The 15,487-nt window shown below is 38.6% G+C and overlaps 1 protein-coding gene across 1 annotated transcript in view; it reads left to right on the forward strand.

Annotated features, from left to right (window-relative positions):
• Positions 1–15,487, forward strand: part of Camkmt (calmodulin-lysine N-methyltransferase) — a 392,436-nt gene that overhangs the window by 20,903 nt on the left and 356,046 nt on the right. The window contains exon 3 of the mRNA XM_013348967.2: positions 314–378. Coding sequence (XP_013204421.2) covers positions 314–378 — 65 coding nt within the window. The remainder of the gene's footprint in view (positions 1–313; positions 379–15,487) is intronic.

The raw sequence follows: 15,487 nt of genomic DNA on the forward strand, positions 1-15,487 counted from the left end.
GAGAGAGAGAGAGAGAGCGAGCAGGGGGACCACACAGTACCCAAAGACCACATGTTCCTTTTCTGGGCAGTAGCCTAAATAGCCTGTGGGAGTGGTCCACCACTTGGCGGGCTTTTTTGACCCTCCCCCGGGGAAGGGGTCACCTCTTGGCGGGCTTTCCCAGAGGTGGAGTCTGGACCAAGGGGGAGGGGGCTTCCAAAGATGTATGCTGGGTATTACATTGGATATATCACAATTTGCTCTGAGATTTAAAAGAGGATTAGACATACTGTTATTTCAGAAATGTTAAATAAAATGCTCTATTCCTTTGCAGGTTTAATAGTGGATCCTTGAATGTTGAGGATGTTCTTACCAGCTTTGACAATACAGGAAATGTCTGTAAGTTATATGTTAACTGTAAAATGTATTCAGTGCTTTAAAAAGCAACTTTTAGTTTTTATCTGCTGTTTGTTATACTTACTGTGTATATATTTCTATGTGTATGTGCACGCACACATAAATACATATATTCTTATGTATGTGTATTTACACATATACATACATATTAGAAACTTTTGGTGCTGTTAGCTGTGAAACATGCCTCATAGGCGATGCATACTAAAGGGTGTGTGGCAGTTTTCACAAAAACTTTATGGCGATGTGTGTATTTGTGTGTGTGCTGGAACATAGATCGGAAGGAAGTCTGGACTCTCCAGTACTGTTCCTTTTGTTTCTTGTTTCCATTGGGACTTTTTTGGATCAAGTTGTTGGTCTGCTTCTGCTGGCTTTGGGTGATTTGCTTTTTAAAACAGATTAGATATAGAACATGTTCTTCATGATGTACTTAAAATCCAAGGTTTTGTTTATATACTATTACAGCATATATTATATTTTCGACTAAGCCTCTGATTAATTGGTGATCTATTTCTCTGCTGAGAACTTCACTTAAGCAATTCTAAAATACTGTCATATGATGATCGAAAAGAAATCAGCCAAGAATATATCACCTCACAGTTAAATAACATGATAAGAGCTGTGTGTGTCCTCTAACTTGTTGCACAGGATACTTAGCAAAATAATGAATCAATAGTAAAATATGACCATTTCAAATTTAAAGAGAACTCAATTTTTTCTTCAGAGGAAATATATAATAAATTATTATCTATACTTAAATGATAAACTTTGCAACTAGAATTGTTTTACCAAATGGATGGATTTGAATTGAATAATGTATAATAATAGATATTAGTTTTGTTCTATGACCACATTTTGGCTAGCTCTTGCTTGTATAGAAAAATTATATTTTGTCACTAAGGAGTCTGTAAGTATTCTAAAATTATCCTAAAATATTTAAAATGATGTACGTTTCTTTTGCATGGGTAGTAATAGATTACCTTTTAGTTTATGTGTACTGGCCTTTACTGAATTCTGATGTGGGTGTACCTCGTAGTTTTGCTGGGAGCTAGGCAAGGACCGGTGAAGGGATGGATGCTATGGTGGTAGAGTGTACTGGAATAATGTTAAATATCCTTACATCAGCCTTGAGCACACACAGGTTTAGAACGTGATCCCGGAATGTGAAGTCGAGAAGTTTTAGTTTAGTAGCCTAGAACGAGTGCTGTTTTCCTGACTCAGTGCGACCTAGGGCCACTAGCTGGCAGCACTACATGCGATAAAGGTAGTTTCCTAATGGTCCAAATTATTATTTCACATGTGAATAATGTCTTATTCTTCTTCACCATTTTCTCCACCACCACACCCCCACGTTGTTGCGCTGATAAATGGAGAAATTGTGTGTTGAGGATGTTTCTTCCTGCTGTCTGTTGTTTGGTAGGAAACTTCAGAATGAGTGAGACACATCTACAATGGAATCCTCACTCAGAAATTTACCTTAAGCAATTTCTATTATAGTCTCTGTGGACTTTACTTTATTCATTTTTAAAGATTACACAGACACCAGAGAGCACCCTGTTTCTCACAGCTAATACTCAATAAGTGGAAACTAGTTATTTATTTGTTTATTGCTCTGGTATCATTCCTTTTCATATTTGTTTATAAATATGAACATTTTATGTTGTTAAGGATTAATTTAAAATAAATTTAATTTGAAAGGAGACCCTAAGAATTATTTTGATTTTTTAAAATGAACTATTTTGATTGAACTAAAAAGCCAGAAAGATTAGATAAAAAGCTAAATTGCTTATCAAAATGCATTATCATAATAGAGACTTAAGAGCCTGAAAATATTGCCAAGTGGCAGGTATAGTAACAGAAGCAATGTATATCAAGACTTCTCTTCCTATGTAACTATTTTTGGCATGCGAGTGTCTGTGGGCATGTGTGGTGTATGTATGTACGTTCCGGGAACGGCTGTATGTGTGTATGCATGTGTGTGGAGGCCTGAGGTTGGGGTCAGGAGCCGGGGTCAGGAGCCTTCCGCTGCTGTTGGTCCCTACCTATTCACTTAAGCAAGGTCTTGTAACAGAACCCAGAGCTTGGCCATTCAGCCAGCCTAGCTACCCAGCTAGTCTTAGGGCCTTCCTGAGTGCTAGTGTCACAGTTAGAGATGGGCCACCAGGCCCAGCTGCCGCTTTACATGAGTTAGAGACGGGCCACTAGGCCCAGCTGCCGCTTTACATGAGTTAGAGACGGGCCACCAGACCCAGCTGCCGCTTACATGAGTTAGAGACGGGCCACCAGGCCCAGCTGCCATTTCCATGGGTTCTGGGGATTTGAACTGAGATCCTTGTGAGTGTGCTGCAAGTACATTCTCCACCGAGTCATTGCCCGGTCCTTCTGCAACATTTTACTCTCTAATGTTTGTTCATGGGAGCGTACTGTCTCTCATCCTCTCCTCCTGTCTTTGTTCCTGCCCCTCTTAGCTGCTCTTAGTTCCTTTTGTTCCCCTGGACAGTTCTACTTCCACAGCATAGATAGATGTGTCTATAATTTATGTGATCATATATTTACTCTTCAAGAGAACATCTATTGAAATTTTACTTAATGGACAAATAGGTCAAGCCTTATTTCAGCATAGCAAATACTAGTTGCAGCTTTCATATAATCATCATCTTAAAGTGCACATGGACAAAAAAGTAGTTTTTCTCTTGGTACTTAAGTCTTTGATGTTATTAGTGTTGCTAGGTTGCGTTTGTGAGCTGAAAGCCCAGCAGAGGGTGCTACAAGCATAAGTCTCTTTTAGAGCACAGTATAACCAGCACGTCATGAATAATAACTAAGCTTTCTCTGTATAAACATTTGAGATGTGTTTACGTTCATTCATTTATTTCTAGTATAATGCATTTGCCAATCATTAATATAAAACTTTTCCTTATCTTTGAATGTATTTTGTTTTTGTTTGAAATGTCAGGTTTTGTCTTTCTAGCTTTAAGTAAAGGAATGGTTCTGATCCTTTAAGGCCTTGAAGTTATGCCCAGGAATACCAGTTCCTATAGAACTCGTGTGCAAATGCCAGGGGATAGTTACAATGAGGAAAGAAGCTTCTCATGGTAGAAGTGATGGGCACAATTACTTATGTTCTTCAACTTAATATTACTTAATAATAAAAACAGTTGAAATAGTTTAGAATCATGTTGTGCATGCCCAGTGAATACAACGCGGGTGTCATGTAGTAGAGTTATCCGTCTCATGCTCATCATATGCTTGAGATAAAATGAATATTAGTTCCAGAATTTCCAAGAAGATATGGAAAAAAATCTCCCTAATTTTGGGAAATAATTATAATGTAAAATTTTTTTATTTCCTAATATATTTGAAAAGAAAATAGTCTTTGTACTTGCTTTTGTTATTTATGCTTTGTATGTAAACATCCAACCTTAAAATGGTTTATAATCTTGAGATATATTTTCACTAATTGACTTTTATTCAATGTTGTAATAGGAAATTAAGATGGATTTGGTGGGCTGGATATGGTATGTAATGATAGAGTGTTTGCCTACTGTTCGCAAGTACCTAGGTTTGCCTTTTCACTGCAGAAAGAAACAAAAGTTTCATGCAGAATTCATCATTTCTGCATCCCGACTCATTGTGTAGGACCCCAACACTGTGTTTGTGTATTTCTTTTGGCTTTTGTGGAAAACATACTATGTTAGTCACCTCCCTAAGGCGAGGCATATCTGTTTCATTCTTTGGTTCCCGTTACTCAAGAGCATCCTTCCTGAGATACCCAGGCTGCTCTGCAGAGAGGATATGCTCAGTACCAACCCAAGTTGTGAGCTAGGGAGAAGTGAGGCCAGTGAGGGTTGCTTCCACATTTGGCTCAAAGACCCAGCCTACAGAGCATCTATCAGGGAAGCACCCAGCTGGCTTCCTGCTACTGTTTCCCTGTGGGCAGAGTTTTCTTTCTTTCCTGCCAGTCCCCCTGACCTCTCATCAGAGAAGCCCCACTGGGTTCCGTTTCTCTAATGCCCTTTTTTCTAAACTTATCCCTTTCTTCTACTGAAATGAATTTTCTTTGTCTGTTTTTTTGTTTTTTTGTTTGGAGGCAGTGTCTTTCTTTATAGTCTAGTCTGTCCTGGAACTAGCTCTGTTGACCAGGCTGGACTCGAACTCACAGAGATCTGCCTGCCCCTGCCTCCCAAGTGCTGGGATTACAGACGTGTGCCACCAATACCCAGCTCACTTGCATATTCTTAAAGTATACTTTCTTTTGACAGCCTGAATAGATGAATCAATATTTCCCATATCATTTATTGCATGTTCACAGAACATATATACATATAAGTAGTATGTGTATAATTTAGTAATTTAATTTAATAATAATTCTGTACTAACTAGGAATATAGAAATCGTGAGAATTCAGAAATAATTTTATAAATGTAGACTTTTATATAATATTTTGTTATCACATATATTATATGTAATGTATATTAGCTAATAGTTGTTATATATTATTGCAATATTTTCCTGCTAGTCAGAATTTTTGCAACAACTAAAAATGTTACCGCTTCATTTTAGAGACTATATAGTAAAACCTGTTGTGCCGTTCTTTCAGTTTTTTTCCTGCTTCTGCTTGGGTTATGAGAGGACCCTGTGATTGGTAGATGTCTCCTGGGCTTCCTGAACATTTTTGTAGACCTTCTTTCTTACAGAGCACACCTGAACTTTTAACGCATACAGCTCTAGCCTTTTCCTGCATTCTTTCTACTTGTCTGGCAGGATCTGTTTTAGGAGGCGCCTAAAATTGATCTGTTTTAGACTAGTAATCAAATATTTACCAGAGGGAATATTCTTATTAAGATTTTTATCTACTCATTTTTATCTACGTTTAAGAAACCAAAGGGAACATTATGGAAATACAGTATGAATTTTTAGTTTTCATGTTGCATTATTATTTTGGTATATTGAGTATACACTCTGCAGGATTACCAAAGCTTCAGAAGGCCAGGTTGAATATAAAAATGTTTTCTTCTTCAAAGTTATGTTTGAATAGTTTTAATATATTATATACATGACATTTATAGACATACATAGCGCATGTGACATAAACAGGCATTGTCTTCTATAACAGATTGCAAAGCATCCACGTGTAATGTACATTATATTGGTAAATTGATCCTCTGCTTCAAACCCAGCCCCTGTCCTGGGATGGCCTAGCTTGCTAACTCTGCAGGGAGGGAGCGAGGAGGGCAGAACAGCTGAGAGGAAACACCATGCCCTTGAGAGGAGCTGGAATGTGAGCTGTTTCCACCAGAGGCTGCTGTTCATCCCATGATGTAAGCCGCCTATAGTGGAATGCAGAAGCTGGAAGCTGAGCAGGGGAAGCCCTTCAGTGGGAAAATAAAAAGCTCAATGGGCAACTCTAGATGACTGTTTCCCCTGGCCTTTCCCAGTCAGTTCTGCTGGGCGATAGTGGCTGCTGCCCTGGGGAAGGGCTGCTGTCTCCGCTGGCTTATCATCTCAGCCAGGCACATCTAGTGTGGGCTAGTCTCCTTAGGAACAATATATAAACACATACATGATTTCTGTATGAATTACATGGTCATCCTACTCACATGTGTGTTTTGTGACCTATGTCCATCCATGCTTTATATGTCTATGCACACACACACACGCACATATATTTAAGTAAAGTAGATTAATTAAGAAATAAGAAATTTTTGGCTTTTATAGGTCACTTTATAGTGATATTTCATTTGTACTTTAATAAATAAAGCTTGCCTGAAGATTAGAGAGTAAAACAGCCCCACAGGTCAGCCTTACATACCAGGCAGTGGTGATCCCAGTAGCCACACTAGTTTGCCATAGGAACCAGCACACGCCTTTAATCCCAGTGGTGCACACCTTTAATCCCAGCCCTAGAGAAGAATATAAAACAGGAGGGGTAGCTCACAGACAGTCTCATCCTGAGATTTCAGGAGGCAGGATCTCCATTCCAGACTGAAGTAGAGGTAAGAGCCAGTGGCTGACTCTTGATTTTCTGACCTTCAGGTTGAACCCCAGTTTCTATCTCTGGGTTTTTATTATTCAAATTACATGACTCACTGTTCTGTTTTAAAAGGTGTCATCATGGGAAGTATATGTGAAATTAGGATTTCGCTGTGCAAGTCATTTGATGTGTAATTTCCAGGGAGTCTTTGAACAATTTCTTACTCCTAAGAAGCACTCACTACCTTGTACCATGATGAACATATCAGATGTTAAGGCCTATGTGATTATAAATACTGTATTTTTATTAGTAATGTTGGTATCATTATTCTTGAACTTCTTTAGTTCTTTGATTATTAAAAAGTAATACAAGGTAGTAGATACTTTTCCTGTCTAAAGATTTCACATGACCTTATGATATGCAAACACAACGCTGAGCGATCATAACTGAAACAGTATGGCACTCATGCATCAACACTGCAAATCACTGATTTAGAGCAGTGTATAGGATTCTCACAGATGTCAGCATCTGGGACTTGTGAACAAGATGGAATATCAGTGACTGGAAAAGATTTTTTTTAAAATCAATACTTTTGAGAACACTTAACTAGGAATTAAAAAATAACAAAGCCAACTTCCCTCCTTTATTCTATATCAGAATACATTCAAGCTGGAGAAAATACCTAATTGGAAGCTGACATTACCATATATTTTAGATTAATCCATTTGTTATATTGAGACAGGGATGCCCTTCTAAATGTAATCCAAATCCCTGGGATTTACAGATTAATAAATAGGTTGACTAAAAGTTTAAAGACACTTTTTAAAAGAAGCAGCATCAATAAACTGGGCAGTGGTTGCACACACCTTTAATCTCCGCACTCGGGATGCAGAGGCAGGCGAACTTCTGGGGTTGAGGCCATCCTGGTCTAAGGAGTGAGTTCCGGGACAGCCAGGACTGTACAGAGAAGAAACCCTGTCTTGGGGGCAGAGTGCAGCATCAAGAAGTTGGAGTGTCAATGACAAATGGCATCAGCTTATATCGGCATATGATGGCATGACGTCTATGCTGACAGAAGTGTTTTCTCTAGAGAGCGCTCTTGGGATAAGCAGCAGAAGGAAGCCAGTTGCAGACTGGCATGCGATAGTTTACTGTTACAGAGGTGGTCTGGCAGTTTGTTTAACAATTTTTTTGTTTATTTTTGTTTTTCTAGACAGAATTTCTCTGGGTAGCCCTGGCTGTCCTGAAACACGCTCTGTAGATCAGGCTGGCCTTGAACTCACAGAGATCCACCTGCCTCTGCCTCCCAAGTGCTGGGATTAGAGGTGTGTGCCACCACTGCCTGGCTTGTTTAGCAATTTTAAGTATCTAGTGTTTTGCTATTTCCTTTCTGAAAAACAATGACACTATTATATAAAGCTATAAGTAAAGGGATGCACTGCAGCACAATGAATGTTGAAATTTAATTTTAGGTGACTTGTTAATAATGGATACCCCATGCGATGGAATACTATATAGCTGTGGACAATCTCTAAAACATATGGAGTTAAAAATCAGTATAGTAGAGGCTGGAGAGATGGCTCAGTAGTCGAGAGCACTGACTGCTCTTCCAGAAGTCCTGAGTTCAATTTTCAGCACCTACATAGCAGCTTAAAACTGTCTTTAACTATAGTACCATGGGATTTGATGCCTTCTTCAGGTGGGCAGACAAAACACTTATAAAAATAATTAGGTCTTAAAAAAATTCAGTATAGTAAATATGGCCTATTTATTTACTTATATATGTGTGTGTAATTTATATGTTTGGATACACATGCACTGGAGTTCTGTGTGTGTGTGTGTGAGAGAGAGAGAGAGACAGAGACAGAGACAGAGACAGAGAGACAAGGAGAGAGATGAAGCAAGCAGAGAAGGTCATTTTTGGATGCCATCCTCACCCTCAGGAAAAGCATCCACCTCTTTTGAAGCGGTGTCTGTCATGGGCTTGGAGATCAAAGTTAGGCAAGACTGGCTGGTTAAGGAGCGAGCCTACTGTCTCCTTTCCCGTTCTAAGACAAGTGTGTACCCATGCCCACCATTTTAATGTGGGTTCTGTGATCAAACTCATGTTCTCACGCATGGCGGGCATCCCCTAGCCCACGTGTGGACTGTTCCTGTCAAGTATGTAACCTACACAGTCTGTGGACAACTAGGATTGTGCAGAGCAGGTTTCAGTGCTCAGTGCTTTGTTGGGATTATGAGCAATTTGCTTTGTCTTCATTATGCTTCCCAGGATTGTTTGAATTTTATGGTTTATATTACTTTTACAAGTATGAAAAAACATTACTTTCATTTTTTAAAAGTATTCTTTATGGGACTGGAGAGATGGCTCAGCATAAGAGCACTGGTTGCTCTTTCAGAGGACTCAGGTTCAATTCCCAGCACCCATATGGCAACTCACAACTGTCTGTAACTCCAGTTCCAGGGGACTGGATACCCATGTCAAAACACCAATGCACATACAATAAAAAATAATAATAAATTAAAAAAGTATTCTCTAACTTCCAAGTGAAGTGTTTTTCTTTGGAAGCTGTGATACAAATCTCAAATTGTTAAAGAATAAGGAAGCAATGCATTTTACTAGTCAAAAAGCAGAAAATTCTTTGTTTTCCAGTAGTGCTTTTTTTTCTGTGTCAGATGTAATGTCTCCTAGTGCATTTTCAAGAACTCAATAATCAAACCAATCAAATATTCTTACATTGCGGTTGGGTTGTACAGAGGCGTAGAGTCACTCAGGGATGAGTTTTGGGCAAACTTTGTCAATTCTTCCAGAAAATGAATTCTTAGGTTTCTCTGTGACGCACAGGTAGACAGCAGCCGTGAAATGTGAGGGTTCCAAAGGGGAGCGGGTGGTCTGCAGTGTGGCGCCAGTCTTGCCCCGGGACCCTGTGAAGGATCGTAACACAGACAGCCTTTGGTTGTAAGCTGGTTCCGCAGGTGGGTGGGTGTTTCACCATCTGGCTTCCGGCCCCATAGTTGGGGGAGCATGCTTTCATTTTGGCTCAGTGTTGAGTCAGTGTGACCCAAGTGATGCAGAATGTTAGGATTCACCAGGTAAGGGGCATTTAGAAGATACCGCTTTTTAAATGCATCTTTTACATTTCCATTTGAAATGCCAGGGAGTTGGAAGAAGAATTTATATTTCTCTTTATAACGTAGTTTTTGCTCCGAAACACGGAGCTGGTAGGTTCCTCTTTGAAAACAGAGGGTGGTGTTATAGAAAGGACTTAAATGAAGCAGTGGTGCTTGCTAGGCTTTCGTCAGTGAGTCAGGACAGAAAGGTAGCCTGTGACTGTCATGTCTGCTTTAAGTGTCTCATCATGCTCTGTTCCAGGATATGCCAGGCACATCGTCCTCCGCCCAGCACATGCTCAATAACAGTCCTTTCTGCCTCTTCTTTAAATGGCGTCTGTTGGTTTTCTTCATTCCATCCGGTGTTTATCAGTTCCATTGTAATTATTACCCTGGTGGATAAACTTAACTTCTTAAGAGGTGTGTGTGTGGGGGAGCTGATATGCAGAAGGTGGCAAGCCGCTTTAAAGGCTTAGTGAGTGACCACCCAGGAATTTAGAACCCTTCTACTATATTTCTTGAAAGTTTCTTCTCCCCGCAGTGGTGAGAAGCGGATTTTAAAGTTTATGATGAGAACTGAAAACCGCAGCGCTAACTTGAGAGATAGAGAAAGTAACTTTGGCCAAGGGAAAAGAACTTGAGCGGTGGATTGTCTCCAAGGGGCCCATGAAAGGTCACTGGAAAAATGGGCTCTCTGGGGTTTCCGAGCCTGTAGTTGATATTCTAATGGATGGGGATCTGGGGAGCGAGGCTGGTAGGGAAAGAGAGTGCAGCTTCTTTGAATAGTCTTCAACCAAATAGCCGCTTTGTTTTATTTACTTACCCCCCCCCCCCAGAAGTGCTGCTCTTTGTGATAATAATATAGCGGTGATCATGGTTTGTGATCCTGACATAGCCTTTCCTTCCTCAAAGGTGGCGTATGGCCATGGTGATATTTTAAAATTGCTTACATAAACAGCACACAGAGAGCTCGACTAAAAGAATACTCATGTCTTCAGCTAAGTTATTTTTGTCACAGGCAACCTTTCTTTCTACAGAGCATTGTGGATATATGGACGGCTGTGTGGCCTGGGCACACTGTACTATGCTATGAATTCTTGATGTGAAGAAAGCAGTTAATGGCTGAGTGCATTGATTGTGTTGTATGTGCTCTGCTTTCTCCCTCCACTCCCAACGTTTAATCTGAATATTTGAGTTGAGTCCTGGGGAGGTGGGAAGGAATGAAGAAAAGATTCAAATCATCCTGTCCGTGTGCATGAGTGTGAAAATGTGGATGAATTATGTATATTGTAGATGGTCCGCATGCTCATTCTCATGTTTGTTTGAGTATGCTGGAGTAGCTGGAACCTTCCCTGTAGGTGGTAAATACATGGTGTGTTTGAAGTCTTTGTCCTTCTGGAATGTTGAAGGCCAGGTGTTTGTGTCACTTGCTGTTTGACTGAAAGATGTGCTGGATCTCAGACTCAGAACTTAGACTGATAGGATTTTGCTTAATCGTGGGCTTTGTTATTTTTATTTGAGTGTTTTATTTAGAACACAATAGAGGGTTGGTGGATTGTCCCCACGTACAGCTAAGACATGCAAAAGAGTTAGGAAAACCACAAGCCCTCTTTTCCTCTGGCTTCCTTTAAAAGAGAAATTAGAGCGATGAGCAGTGTCTACAGAGAGGGAAGCCTTCATTCTTATGACCCATTCTGATCTTTCTGTTTTTATATTGTACAGTTTTGTAATTACAAATCAGCACTCAATTATGTACCATATATATAAGCTATAGTTCTTATTTTTCTTTAAAAATAAAATTTTACTTCCTTGATTTCAGGGAGGTTATGCAATGTTTGTAAAACCTGTGGTTTGGTCTCAAAGGGTGTGCACTCAGTGACGAGAATGTCAGATGACTTGTGTATTTTACTTTTCTTGGTTAAGTGACACAGAGGCCACGCCCAGCTCTCTTTTACCCCGCCCCCATCTCCTGCCATCTCATTTTGCTAGCTTTGGGTCTGGCCACACAGAAAAGCAATTCCAGCCCTTGCATTTCCTTCTCCTTTCCTCTGATTTGCTGTCACCAAACATGGAACAAACCTGCCGAGGGAAGCTCTGCCATGGAGGCTGCGGAGCCTGGGTGGACAGAGGAAGCTGACCAGGTTCTTTAAGGAAGGCTGATTACACAGCCTTGTTCATCTAGCACTGCCGCAACTGTGCTTAGCATGATAGGAAGAGTGCCTCATTCTAAAAAGGGGTCCACTTTTGATCGGTAGTTTTCTGTGTGTGTTTAGAAGCCAAGGGAGGAAATGTTAAAAGATCCCATTTATTATTTATATCTAGGCACACCTCTTTATCCTACTACAGTTCTTTGAATAGGACCAGGCCCAAGGGGGTATTCAGAATGTATTGATTTATCTGAATCCTCAGTCACATTTAAATTAATCCATTCTTCCTGTACATTCTTTTTGTGTTTGATTTATTATTCTATACAATAGGTAAGTTTAGGTCTAAATTTTATAGAAAATACACTATATACCCCCAATGACTAGAAGCTGAATTTAGAACATATATTTTGTATAACTAATACAATAATTAAAAAATATTACCAAGATGTTAAAGTAGGGAGAATTCATATGCTCTAGGTTTTCAGTTTTTTTTTTTTTTTTTGGAGCGAGCATGTAGTCTAGTGGCCCAAGTCCGAGCTCACATACATGACACTCATTATCTGGAGAGACCATGGTTTTGATTCTACTCTCCCCCTAACCAATGAACATTTGAGGTTACATCCTCACTCTCCTCTATAGATGTGGAAGCATTTAAGACACATTTAGCTTGTGTATTTTTCAGATCATTTAATTATTTACCTGAGTAGTCAACTTTCATTAGTCATTTTATTTATTAAAGACAATGAAATAAAATATTTGCAAACCGTTTTGGTGATACCTTTTTTAACTCCACAGGTTAAAACCTAATCCTTTTGAAAATATTACCCCCATATTATCTGAAAATAGCAAGAGCTATCAGCAAATATTTATATTAGTCTACTTAAAAAAATCTAAGCCAATACTCATAAATATTTTCCAACAGCCAAGTATTTTAAAGAAAACATGTGTTTTAAAATTTGCTTGTTTGAGCTAAATTTGTGAATATATTTTTAAAATAAAATTGAACTCTAATATAGAACTACAGAAGAGCAACAAAAGGAAATTTAAGTATTGGTGAGTATGTGTGTGCATGTTTACATATATGTGAATATGTATATATATATATATTTCAGATATACTTCATCACATAGTTAACTTGATCTTCATTTATCTTTTCTATCTTATTTGTAGATTGGAAAAGAAAGAGCAATCTCAACAAATGTTTGTTAAGTACCTCTTATGTGCTGTCCTGCATTTTCAGTTCTCAAATGATCTCTCAACCTTGACTGAACTGCTACAAAGGAATAAAACGTTCTTTCTACATATGTGGAAGAAACTACTGTATTAAAATCTGGATCAGTTTCAGTGTTTGATGCATCCAGGTACTTAGAGGGTTTCTATGAACTATGTTTTAAATCTCACCAGCAAGCATCATTTTAAAAAATCAATGTAAAATAATCACATTGCTATATCAGTGAAGAGTTCACCCTGCTGTACTGGCCAAATGGTTCAGCTTACTCTCATGATAGTAAGACCTTCAGTGGCATGTATATACTATCTCAGGGCATGATTTTATTTGTATATCTTTAAGGTTACTACATTTTCCATTAAAGTAGCTCCATGCAGAGCGTCAATTTCACAGTCAGCCTCTAGTTTTTCCTATTGGTCCCCAGGATCGCTAGAAACCCCTGTCTTCTCGGGGTTCATCACATCTCCTTTGTACAACAATACACTGTATTTTCTAGAAATTAATAAGCTGAGTCCTATTTTAATATTTCTCTTTCCCACTTTTTGCTTTAAATGAAACCTGTTAATTCTCCCATGGGACCTGATAGTCTCCTTCCTGGTGTTCTAAATTGTATAATATAATCTGGCATGGTTCTATTTTCAAACACTTTATTGGCCATGTAGTTGACACCTTGAATTTACTTTTAAATAGACTACATAGTTTTCTTGTCAAATCTATATTAGAAAAAATATTTCCCATTTTAACATATTAACAAAGCTTTGTATAGGCTTTAGAAATTGTTTCTTATTTCTAAATTCTGTGGCTCTCAAGGTTCAATTTAAATGTCATCCACCTCCTCTCTAAAACCTTTTCTGACTCCACTGAGTTGAAGTCCACCAGTCTGTGTCCACCTGCAGACCTTCCGAAATTTAAAATTCCTTGTGGTAGGGGTTGGTGAGGAACTAAGGCACTGGTGACCTAATTTCGGTCTCCAGAACCCACGTGGCAGAAGGAATGAACCGACCTTATCAAGTTGTCCTGTGACCCCCCACATGCACCAGCGCATGCATGTATGTGCGCGTACACACGGACATACATACAAAATAAGTACAAAATGTAAATAAATTAAAATTCATCAAAATATATTGTAATCATGTGTTAACTACTTAGACTGTCAACCCCTGGGGGCTTATAGTTTTTTGTGTATGTATATTTATATAACTGCTTAATATACAGAGATTGGGCAATAGTATTTTGTGGGTTAATGAATATCCAAAAGAGAAAACCACAATTTAAATAATTAAATTATTTAATTAATTAATTTATTTTTATTAAAAAAGCATTTTTAATTAAATGCTTCTTTACTTGATATTAGTTAAATGGCTAAGAAGTGATAGACCATGGTTCTTTAACATGTCTCTAACATGTTCATATACAATAGTTTACTTTATAATTTAAATAGCCTTTGTCTCGAGTGAATTTGAAGTTTCATTTCATAGCGTTTCTTTTCTAGGAACGCATTTTTATTTGTATCACTTATACATGTATGTGTACATCACACAATTCTATATTCAAGTGACAGTTTACTCCTATTTAAAAAGAAATAATTATGCTCTTCTTACATATTGGTGATAGTCTCCCTCCAATATCTCTTGCTGGAAGAGCACTAAGTGGCTATTCATGTACGTTTTGATCAGTGCAATGTATTGTAAGCCACTGGCTCTAAAATACATTCAAATAGCATGCCCTATTCCTCATGAATTGCTTTTTTTTGCTTAAATTTCCCACTCAGACCACCAGCAATCCCTTAAGTACTTTCCCTACCTGCTAATGCCAGCTTTTAAAAATCTACTTAATGTTCCTCCTTTCTTCTCTTTGTCGCCTCTGTCACTTAATACACCTCTGTGCCTGACCGACATTGTTCCTTCTCTAGGTTTTTATGCTTTTAGGATGATTTTCTTCCTGGTCCTTTTTTTCTACTGTTTTGGATGTGTTGATTCTGTTTCTCCATTGCTAAGAGCTTAGTGGGAGCTGGAAGTGAATATTATAGGCGACTTTAAAAGTTTTTCTCGTAACTATTAAGAATGTAAATGAAGACAGTCACTACATAACTAGTGTTCCAGAAAGGACTTTAATGAACTTTTAGAGACAGAACTAAAATGAGTTGTTTAAATTTCCTAAATAGGAGGAAAAGGGGAGTATTAAGATTGGCAGCTGTTAAATTTGAATGATAAGTAAATTAGGGTTCATTATTTTCTATCCTGGTTATTTTTTTATTTTCTAAAATATTTTTCCAAATACAAGACTTAGATCTAGCTGTCATTTTTATTCCTGTTAACACAGCAGCCCCTGTCTGCTGTCTGTCCTTCAGTACATACTACATACATACTACACACAGAAGCTACCTGTGGTACACACTACACACAGAAGCTAACTGCAGTATGTACTACACACAGAAGCTAACAGTGGTATTACCTGGAGTAGTAAGAAAAACAACTGCGAGGGGCTGGAGAGATGGCTCAGAGGTTAAGAGCATTGCCTGCTCTTCCAAAGGTCCTGAGTTCAATTCCCAGCAACCACATGGCTGTAATAAGGTCTGGTGCCCTCTTCTGGCCAGCAGGCATACACACAAACAGAATATTGTATACATAATAA

Source organism: Microtus ochrogaster, chromosome 16 (assembly GCF_000317375.1).
Source record: "Microtus ochrogaster isolate Prairie Vole_2 chromosome 16, MicOch1.0, whole genome shotgun sequence".
NCBI lineage: Eukaryota > Metazoa > Chordata > Mammalia > Rodentia > Cricetidae > Microtus > Microtus ochrogaster.